Source organism: Lagenorhynchus albirostris, chromosome 14 (genome assembly GCF_949774975.1).
Source record: "Lagenorhynchus albirostris chromosome 14, mLagAlb1.1, whole genome shotgun sequence".
NCBI classification, from domain to species: domain Eukaryota; kingdom Metazoa; phylum Chordata; class Mammalia; order Artiodactyla; family Delphinidae; genus Lagenorhynchus; species Lagenorhynchus albirostris.
Window position 1 is genome coordinate 84,302,941 of NC_083108.1, and position 11,573 is coordinate 84,314,513.

General features: G+C 44.4%; 1 protein-coding gene across 1 annotated transcript; it reads left to right on the top strand.

The window, feature by feature from the left end:
* The first annotated feature begins 5,194 nt into the window (after window positions 1–5,194).
* LOC132532157 (dnaJ homolog subfamily C member 7-like) lies at window positions 5,195–6,854 on the top strand. The gene has a single exon (XM_060170444.1). It carries the CDS (start codon window positions 5,283–5,285, stop codon window positions 6,597–6,599), a length of 1,317 nt encoding a protein of 438 aa, XP_060026427.1. The 5' UTR covers window positions 5,195–5,282; the 3' UTR covers window positions 6,600–6,854.
* Window positions 6,855–11,573: the final 4,719 nt, after the last annotated feature.

An 11,573-nucleotide genomic window follows, 5' to 3' on the forward strand; every position in this document is an offset into this window, starting at 1 on the left:
AACTCACAGGATGGGGCTCCTCCAGTACTCTGACATTCCCTTCATTTGCAAAATATCACTTATGAACATGCACACTTTCATGTTAACCAGAGCAAAACTTTACTGGGAAGTCAAAATATTGACAGCTTCTAAAGAAATGAGTTGAGATATTTGCAACTTTCTACTCAATGACTTCCCACATCAAAACTCATCCATTCATTGTATCATCTCAATAGCCCTTTTCCATTCCCAAGATGGCGGGTTGGTAACAGGGCAATGTATTTGGAATCGTCTATTCAGTAATCCTTAGCAGATTGATTGAATTTAGGAGACAGAGTTCCATTTTAATGGGAAATTTGGGGACTGTAAGGCGGGCTGTACTGGTGAGAATTTTATCAACAGTCACAAAAATGGTAACGAGAAGCATGATTGTCTAGATGGTGTTTGGGAGGACTCAAGTGTCCATCGATGGATGACGAGTGGATAAGCAGAGTGTGGTCTATCCATACAGTGGAATGATATTCAGCCTTAAAATGGAAGGAAATTCTGACACAGACTACAATATAGATGAACCTTGAGGACATTATGTGAAAATAACTAGTCACAAAAAGACAAACACTGTATGATTCCAGTTACATGAGGTCCCTACAGTAGTCAAAATCATAGGGGCAGAATGTAGAATGGTGGTTGCCAGGAACTGGGGGGAGGGTGGAAGGGGAGTTAGTGTTTAATGGGAACTGACTTTCAGTTTTATAAGATGAAAAGAGTTCTAGACACATTATGAATGTATTTCATACCACTGAACTGTCCACCTAAAATGGTTAAGATGGTAAAATTCATGTTATGTGTATTTACCACAATAAAACAATGGAGAAACAAAGATAATAAAGATATAATATTCCTTAAAGGAATTTTGAAAAGAATTCGGCCTATGGATGTGTTTATGTGGTTCAGGAAGAACGGGGCTAATACCCCCAAGAAAAATGAAAGCTTTGCTTCTTCTATCTCCCACTTTGTTTATTTGTTATTACTGAAAACATTTAAATTGTTAATTTAATACACTTTTTAAAATTGTATTGAAGTTTAGTTGGTTTACAATGTTGTGTTAATTTCTACTGTATAGCAAAGTGACTCAGTTATACACATATATATTCATTTTCATATTCTTTTCCATGATGGTTTATCACGGTGTCACTGGTCGACCAACTAACAGTCCCCTCAGGTCACCGGTCAGCATCTGTTGAGATTCCGAAACCTGATAATGTCACGTCGTACAACAGCAACGGTATGTTGATTTTATTTAAATGTATAAACATTGAGTAGGCTTTAAATCCTTCCTTATATATAATAAAATACCAAATCCTATCAGTTCCATCTCGAAAATAGTTGGCAAATCAGACTACATGTCACCATGGGCATTGCCACCATCCAGGCCCACACCGCTACCATCCCTTCTGGGACATTTATAAGAACCCCCAATCTGTTTCCATGATTCCTTTTTTGCCCTTTGACAGAGACATCACTTTAATTTTAAAAAATTCTTTTTTTTTTTTTTTTTTTTTGTGGTATGCGGGCCTCTCACTGCTGTGGCCTCTCCCGTTGCGGAGCACAGGCTCCAGACGCGCAGGCTCAGCGGCCATGGCCACTGGCCCAGCCGCTCTGCGGCATGTGGGACCCTCCCGGACCGGGGCACGAACCCGTGTCCCCTGCATCGGCAGGCGGACTCTCAACCACTGCGCCACCAGGGAAGCCCAAAAAAATTCTTTTTTTATTGCAGTATAGTTCATTTACAATGTTGAGTTAATTTCTGCCGTACAGTGAAGTGATTCAGTTATACATATATATACATGCTTTTTCGTATTCTTCTCCGTTCTGGTTTACCACAGGATGTTGAATGGAGTTCCCTGTGCTCTACAGTAGGACCTTGTTGTTTATCCATCCTATATATAATAGTTTGTATCTTCTCATCCCAAACCCCCAACCCTCCCTCCCCCGAATACCTCCCCCCAACCTTGGCAACCACCCTTCTGCTCCAGATGTCCGTCGTTCTGTTTTGTAGATAGGTTCATTGGAGACATCACTTTAAATGTGAAATGGCAGCATGCCACGATCCCTCTTCCCAGCCTTCAAGGACATACCATTCCACTTTGACTTTTTAAAAATCCCAAGTGGTCACTGAGGCTCTGAGTGACCCAACCCCACTCACTCCATCTCCCGTCGCCTCCCTCTTCCTCACTGACCACAGTTACCTGGTGTTAATTCCTGGATGCAAAGCAACGTTGACCTTTTCGGAAAGAGGATCTTGGTTTCGGATGCTTTTATAAGAGAAAGCCTAGAGACCTCACTAGGCCTCCAGAGATTCATGACTGACTGTCTTGAGCAACTCTGTGTAAAAAGCCAAATGGGTGGAGAAAGTTTGTTTTTGGCCGTTCCGGGAAGACGCGCGTGGGTCACAGGTGGGACCAGGTGGCAGCTGCCAGCGCACGCGGCACTGAGGGCGCAGGAGCGGGGACGCTTCTAAGCATTTCATCAATCTTGGCAGCGAGGCCGCGATGCTGATGAAGCAGCGAGCGCGGGGAGATGAAAGACGCTCCAGGACTTTCATCTTGGCGTCGTCTTTTCTCCAGACACCAGGGCAGTGGAGCGCCTCTTCCGCAGGTGACAGGATGCTGCTCCCTGGCCCAGACAGTTTGTACCTGCAGTTACCATCACACTGGTGACTGCGCGGCACTTCGATGGTGTATTTGACCGTCCGCGATCGACTGCGTACTGACGGAAGGCTAGGGTTGCAGGCTTTCGTACGTAAGAATGCAGTACATCCAGCTCAATTTGAATCTCAGATAAACGGAGAATATATTTTCAGTCTAAGCATGTCCCATGCCTATCCCGCACATATGGTATCAATTGGGAATCACACGGTACCTGGCACTGAACAGGGGATGATTCTGATGAATGATGAATGGACAGAGCATTGGAAGCGGCGTTTAGTTAATTACCCAAAGGTGGGCATGCCTCTGGTTCTACAGCACGCCTGTGTAAACCTTGCCACGGTGAAATCAGCACAGCGATCATTTTTGCTCAGTGACAAGACATTCAAGGTGCACGATCTTCAGGGAACGCACTGGCTATCTGTCAGGTGTGATCGTCACCTTTCAGGGCAGTAACATGGAAATCATAGCACGGCCGAGACAATGAAGCCATGATCAGCTTGCGGCGGGTGAATAACCTAATCTCTAAGCACCCACGTGTTTTGTGTCTCTTTGTGTTAAATCGCTCAAGGAAGCAATTGTGTTATTAAATTTAATCGAATGTAATGATAGTCCGTAGTCTCACAAAGGTTACTTCCCTCTTCATTGGTCAGTTAAGAAATTCACCCTGGGGACTTCCTGGTGGTCCAGTGGTTGAGACTCTGCCCTCCTGATGCAGGGGGCACGGGTTCCATCCCTGGTTGGGGAACTAGGATCCCGCACCTCGCGGCAAAAAAGAAAGAGAGAGAGAGAGAGAGAGAGAGAGAAAGGAAGCAAAGTAAAGAAAGTCGCCTTGATATCCTGTCCAAGATAAGTGATGCCTTTTATAAGGCGAAAGTGATCGTATAGGACACAGAGTCCCAGGCCACCAGCAGACACCCACAGACCATGTGAAACTGACAATGCCTTTCAGCTTCTGTCAACCTTTTCCACTGCAAATTTACCTGATTAAGGAATTTCACTCCATCCCCTGGAACTTTTATGAAAATTGTACATGTTTTCTGTTTCTATGTATCCGTGCGTGCTGATATCTGATTACTAGAATGGCTTTTATTCCCCCCAGTCTGAGGGCTGTGCGTGAAAATCCTTCCAGGAAGAACAGACGGATAAAAGCAAAGGCATCAATCCCTGCACTCCTTGTAGAGCTGCTGGGAAGGCTCCTTCTCTGAGAATTCAGAGAAGACACTACGCGCCTTGCGTACAATTTACTGTCCCGGAAATCCTGACTCAGAGGCTGACCTCTGGTGGGAGATGTAACAGCCTTGACGTTGACACATTGACATATAGGGAACTCAATCCCACCTTCCATCAGGGGCAGACGTGGCCACAGTAAGCAAGGAAACTACATGTATGGGTCTTTTGGCAGCAGGAAAGCGAACCTTTCTAAATAATGGTGTAAATGATACAGGATTCCAAAAATGGAAGTTTCAGCTGTGCACCAAGACAATAGATGAGACATTTCTGTGATTTTTTTTTTTTTTTCGGTACGCGGGCTTCTCACTGTTGTGGCCTCTCCCGTTGCGGAGCACAGGCTCCGGACGAGCAGGCTCAGCGGCCATGGCTCACGGGCCCAGCCGCTCTGCGGCATGTGGGATCTTCCCGGACCGGGGCACGAACCCGTGTTCCCTGCATCGGCAGGCGGACTCTCAACCACTGCGCCACCAGGGAAGCCCCGATGAGACATTTCTTAGTAAAGGCAAGAGCTGATCCAAGAATAGCCATCTTCTTATCTCCGCTTAATATTTACAAATGTGCTTCAGTGCCCATCAGAGTATAAAAGAAGTCTAAGAACCAGAGTCCATAAAGGAAATTAGATTCAGTTCATTTGATGAATCCCTACCCTGTCGCTGGTCCTGGGAAGCAATGGGCTTACTGAACTCTAGCATAAGACTGGTAAAGAGGGCATGGCGTTGTTGCCCAGCAGAGAGGAAGGATGTTCTCATTGTAGAGGCCGGGTCTCTAAGGGGTCTCGGAGGTCTGTTGCGGGGGGGGGTGGCGGCGCGGCTGTGATGACGCCTTCTTACATCGCCCCCGACCCCTTCCTTCTCTTGTTAACTTCTGTATCTTGTGTCTCAGCCCTTTGCGTCTCCGAAGCTCTTGCTGTCCTCACTTCCTTTCCTCAGTAATTATACCCCAGCGAGCGCTAGTCTGGGCCCGAGGTATTGTGTGTCTCCGTTATTGACCTGGTGGTCCCTCGGTTACCCCAGAAGTCTAAGGTGATAGAGAAAGAAGGGTGAGGGGTTTTGTCTCGTGCTCCACACGTCAAACCCTCTCCTTCCACCCTTTCAAAGGTCATTCTTTCAGGGCTGTTTCTTAAATTAAGCAGCAAGGAGGAGGGCAGCTGCTTGGGCGCTGTTGGCTCTGCTAGGCAGCCGCAGTGGCTCGAGATTGCCAGTCCGGACTCGGCAAGGGAGCTGCAGAGTGAGTGGTTTTCGAGAACGCTCTGGATTTTGGCTACAGCTAAGGGAAGCAGAGTCTTTCAAGGAACAAGGAAATGCATACTATGCCAAGAAAGATTACAATGAAGCTTATAACTATTATACAAAAGCCATAGATATGTGTCCTAAAAATGCTAGCTATTACGGGAATCGAGCAGCCACCTTGATGATGCTTGGAAAGTTCCGGGAAGCTCTTGGAGATGCACAGCAGTCAGTGAGGTTGGATGACAGTTTTGTTCGGGGACATCTACGAGAGGGCAAATGCCACCTATCTCTAGGGAATGCCATGGCAGCATGTCGTAGTTTCCAGAGAGCCCTAGAACTGGATCACAAAAATGCTCAGGCACAACAGGAGTTCAAGAATGCTAATGCAGTCCTAGAATATGAGAAAATAGCAGAAATGGATTTTGAGAAGCGGGATTTTCGGAAGGTTGTTTTTTGCATGGACCGTGCCCTAGAATATGCCCCTTCCTGCCATCGCTTCAAAATCCTCAAAGCAGAATGTTTAGCAATGCTGGGTCGTTATCCAGAAGCACAGTCTGTGGCCAGTGACATTTTACGAATGGATTCCACCAATGCCGATGCTCTATATGTACGAGGTCTTTGCCTTTATTATGAAGATTGTATTGAGAAGGCGGTTCAGTTTTTTGTCCAAGCTCTCCGGATGGCTCCTGACCATGAGAAGGCCTGCGTTGCTTGCAGAAATGCCAAAGCACTTAAAGCAAAGAAAGAAGATGGGAATAAAGCATTTAAAGAAGGAAATTACAAGCTAGCATATGAACTGTACACAGAAGCCCTGGGGATAGACCCCAATAATATAAAAACAAATGCTAAACTCTACTGTAATCGGGGTACGGTTAATTCCAAGCTTAGGGAACTAGATGATGCAATAGAAGACTGCACAAATGCAGTGAAGCTTGATGACACTTATATAAAAGCCTACTTGAGAAGAGCTCAGTGTTACATGGACACAGAACAGTATGAAGAAGCAGTACGGGACTATGAAAAAGTGTATCAGACGGAGAAAACAAAAGAACACAAACAGCTCCTAAAAAATGCACAGCTGGAACTGAAGAAGAGTAAGAGGAAAGATTACTACAAGATTCTCGGGGTAGACAAGAATGCCTCTGAGGACGAGATCAAGAAAGCTTATCGGAAACGGGCCTTGATGCACCATCCAGATCGGCACAGTGGAGCCAGTGCTGAAGTTCAGAAGGAGGAGGAGAAAAAGTTCAAGGAAGTCGGAGAAGCTTTTACCATTCTCTCCGACCCCAAGAAAAAGACTCGATATGACAGTGGACAAGACCTGGATGAAGAGGGCATGAATATGGGTGATTTTGATGCAAACAATATCTTCAAGGCATTCTTTGGCGGTCCTGGGGGCTTCAGCTTTGAAGCATCTGGTCCAGGGAATTTCTTTTTTCAGTTTGGCTAATGAAACCATCCAGAACCCAGAAAATGCAGACTTGCTCCATTTAACCTCGAATGTGGCTGGACACAGCTCACCTCCTCCCTTCATTATGATCCACGTACTTAGAGCAGTTTCGTTTTCTCAGTTGGATACCCAGTGTCTGTGTGAGTGGGGTGAAGGAAAGGGAGCCAGTGCCGAAGACTGCGGGTAGGGGAGGGAGGTGGGGGGTGGACAGGGCAGCTTGTGAATTTTTGTTTTACTGTTTAACTTTATTAAAAAAAAAAATTGAGAAAAAAAAAGACTGGTAAAGAGCTGGCATATTTAAGCTAGGAATTAATATTAATGTAAATGATTATTGATAAATGAGATTTTTGCAACTTAGTAATGGTGTGAGAAACCATTTTTTTTCCCTACCGTGGACAATTAACCATGAAGAGAATAATTATAGACCTCATAAAAGTAAAAATCAAATTAGTTTGATACGCTTAGGGAATTAGAAAATGTCCTACTCATTAGTTTTCATAATGAAGAGCCAGAAACATAAATCTGCTTAATCATATAATGATAAATAATTTAATCTTTTATTTTGACTCTCCATTATGGTAAATTAGGAAGAAAATGAGATAAAAGGGGGGACTGAGACTCCGGATGTGGGTTTAAGAAAGAGCTGAGTGTCTAGAGGCCTGGCGTCTGACGAGTCTGGGCTTCATCACAAGAGTGATCTCTGTTGCACAAGAAGACTATTAAACTCGGTGCACTCTTTGGCCTCATTTAGATCTATCTGTGGACTGGGTTCAGGAAAGAGAGAGATTAGAAAAGAGAGAGAGGGCTTCCCTGGTGGCGCAGTGGTTGAGAGTCCACCTGCCGATGCAGGGGACACGGGTTCGTGCCCCGGTCCGGGAAGATCCCACATGCCGCGGAGCGGCTGGGTCCGTGAGCCATGGCCGCTGAGCCTGTGCGTCCGGAGCCTGTGCTCCACAACGGGAGAGGCCACAAGGGTGAGAGGCCCGCGTACAGCAAAAAAAAAAAAAAAAAAAAAAGAGAGAGAGAGATCTTCAGTAACTCTTTCGATGATTGACACAAGTGGAAAACGTCCTCTCAAGTGCTCATGGATGTATGGATATAGATCATATTCTGGATCCTAATCAAAGATTCAAGTAATTTTAAAGCTTTAAAATAATATGATTTATATTCCCTGACCACAATGGAACTAAATTAGAAATCAATACCAGATCTATGAAAAATTCCCAGATATTTGGGAATTAAAGAACACAATTTTAAAGACGAACTCAAACCAGACATTAGTGTTTTGAATTGAATGACAATGAAATGTAGCATATCAAAATTTATTTGATCGGGTTTGGTAAACTGGGAGAAGGTAAGAATGGCTTCTGGGTGTTGGCCACAGGTGGATAGTAGCTTTGAATAACTTTAAACACAATTTCGCTTCCAGATGGATGGGGAGGTGATGAAGAAAGACGTTTAGGGGTGTTAACTATCAAAAGGGCTATTCATGATCACCAATTAAGATAAAACATTGCCCGTGGTCATTCTTTGCCCTCAAGGAGAAAAACAATACAGGTGGTAATGAACTGCTTTCTTAATTTAAGCCTGCATTTTCATAGAAGTTCCCTTTCTGGCCATGTCTCATCTAAAAAAACTGAGCTCTTTGTTCAAATTAAATGTGATCCCCAAAGCTACATCAATCCATTAGCATCTGTCTTAGCCCCCTTGTGCCGTTATAATAGAATACCACGGACTGGGTGCCTTATTTTTCACACTCCTGGGGGCCGAAAGTCTGAGATGAATATGCCCACAGGTTTGGTGTTTGGTGACAACCTGCTTCCTGGTTCATAGAAAGCTGCCTTCCCTCTGTGTCCTTACTTGGTGGAAGGCGTGAGGGAGCTCTCTGGGGTCTCTTTTATAAGGGCATTAATCCCATTTCTGAGGGCTCCACCCTCATGACCTAATCACCTTCCAAAGGCCCCACCTCCCAAAACCATCACCTTGAAGAATAGGGCTTCAACACGTGAATATGGACATTCAGTCTATAGCAGCAGTCAGATTTTGGGGAGTGAAATGATAAAAATTTTTAAATAAAGTTTGATTTTGAAGTGTGGACAAATAAAATTCTTTCATAATTTCCTGAGCAAACCAAGAAACTATGAAACACTTTTAGGCAGAGGGGGAAATTTTATTTTATATTCAAACAAACAGATATGATTTGTAATTACATTATCAGTTGAGTTTTCCAGATTAATTCTGATCATTCCATGACAAATCATATAGCACAGTCATGTAAGGAGTCAGGGTGGTTCATTGTGAAGTGGAAACACAACCATGATGATAAACTTGGCAATTAAGTCAAATATATCCTGACAAATACTATGCAAAATTCATGCATTGTGGGGTCCTAATTCTGGAGGATCACATTCATTTCTCCTGGATGACTCAGATGGGATGTGGAATTGAGCCTTGATGAGTTTATCGTGGTTACGGGGATAGCGAAATCACTGATGAGAGACATCAGGAAATAATCATCACACTCATTCAGACCTTTCTGCGACAGTTGTGAAGTCAGTGATTTATGTATCTGCAACTTTTAAGGGATTTAAAAAAAAATTATTTATTTTATTTTTATTTATTTTGGGCTGTGTTGGGTCTTCGTTGCTGCACGCGGGCTTTCTCCAGTTGCAGCGAGCGGGGGCTACTCTTCGTTGCGGTGCACGGGCATCTCATTGCAGTGGCTTCTCTTGTTGCGGAGCACGGGCTCTAGGCACGCGGGCTTCTGTAGTTGTGGCACGCAGACTCAGTAGTTGTGGCTCGCCGGCTCTAGAGCACAGGCTCAGTAGTTGTGGCACACGGGCTTAGTTGCTCCGCGGCATGTGGGATCTTCCTGGACCAGGACTCGAACCCGTGTCCCCTGCATTGGCAGGTGGATTCTTAACCACTGCGTCACCAGGGAAGCCCATAAGGGAGTTTTTTTTTTTAAATGAGGTCACGGGAAGCATAAGCCCAGGTGAGGGTGGTGGAAATTGACCTGAATGAATCATGGTCATGGCAAGTGTCGTTTGCCCATGAGCCTCAGTTCCAGGGGAGACATTAGATGTGAACATCCACAGAGGCAGGCCTCCAACTTCCCTTCTGCAAATTAGTGACCGCTATCCTTCCTTTGAAAAATATTTTTATCTAACTTAAAAAATAGTTAATACATAAATACACATTTATTTTTAAAATAACATTAAACACAGATTAGAAAAGATAATGAAAATCATTAAATTCCGACCATCTGGGGGAAAAGATGTTTATGTGCCGGTAATCTTTTCACTGATATGTGGATGGATATAAAATATATAAAATGTGCGTTGTAACCACAGGGTGCCTTCGGTGACTAAAATAAGGGTGTGTACAAATAGCATTTCAAGAATAATACCACAAATACAAAATAATCAGATGTGGTTTCTCACTTTTCCTACTGATGGGTCCTGGGCTGGAGTCGATGTGACAAATGCATATTTTACAGACCGACTCTGCCTCTTCTGTGTGAGCTCAACCACATCTCTGGAAGCAGCTTGAAAAGGCATGACTCTCTGCAGCTTTACGCATCTTTAACTCAGCCTTATAAGCCGTTCTGTAATTAGTCACAGGCCAAATCGACATCTTATAAATGTGTCCCCAGGACTGAAATCAGTAACCCATTAACACAATGCACTGTCTGGCTTCTCTACGTCTGGGCAATGTGATGCTATTTTTAAATGATCTCAGCCAGATGCCTTTTGGCCCTAAAAGCTGACCACTTACAGGCGGCCGCTTGCCGTTCTGGGTCAGGTTAGAGGTGAGCATTGGGGGCTTAAACAGCAAAGCTCCAACAACACTGCATCTAAGAAATTGATCTGTACTTCACAAAAGCTTTGGAAATGAGTAAGCAGGTGGCTGCAATTTATATCCATTCACTTTCCCCTGTTTTTTTCCCTTTTTCTGCCTGGCTGACAGCTTTTTAACAAATTGCTAATATACAAGTAGTTATGCTGTTTGTTTTTTTCCACGTTCGTGTGCTTCTTTGCCTCCATCCTGGAAAGTTTTCATCAGAAATGTAAGCACGGTCTACTGGAAAACCCAACAAGCAAAATACCAAAACTATGTCCTTTTTCGAAAGAAAAAAAATACACATATATAAATAGATCACTTGTGGAAAATTATGAACAAGGACAGATTATGATTCTTCATTGTGGAACTGTGTGACTCTTTCTTCTGCCAGGCCCTGAGTTTTCTTATAATCGAAATTCTTGTTCAAAAACCAAGATGAAATTTCTAAATTTCTAAAGAGTGCAGGATGGAGGCAGATAGTAAGAAATGCAAAATTTCACGGGAAAAAAATTTTTTTTTGGCCGCCCCACGCAGCTTGTGGGATTTTAGTTCCCTCACCAGGGATTGAACCTGGGACCCCGGGCAGTGAAAGCACCGAGTCCTAACCACTGGACCATCAGGGAATTCCCTGGAAATTTTAGATGGGTAGATGACACTGACTAAAAGGTTACAAAAGGTAAGGAGATCTTCCATTGTCTGGTAACTTTATTACTCATCCTCTTGCAGAGATACTGAAGGGCCTGAGTTGCTGTTGGTAAAAGTCATGGCATGAGTTGAACAGAAGCAGCCGCTTCGTCTACACTTCTGTAGACAGCAGGAACGAGCATCTTCCTCTCCCCAATGCGAGTGGTACGGATTGGCGTAGCTTCCCTTTTCAAGGCAGAAGCATGACCCCACGCTACTACCCACACTACTACCACCACCACCATCACCGCTTTCTCAGCAGATGCTCCCAGTGGCCTGGCTAAGCCATTGTATCTTTAGGGATAACACCAACCCCGGCACAAATACAACAGCCCCCAGCGCTAACGCCGCTCCCCCCAACTGTTGGTCTCCAACCCCACCTGCAAGACTTCCTTGATTGCAATCCCACCTCCAGCAAGTGACAGCATAGTCCACGCCTTATGGGAC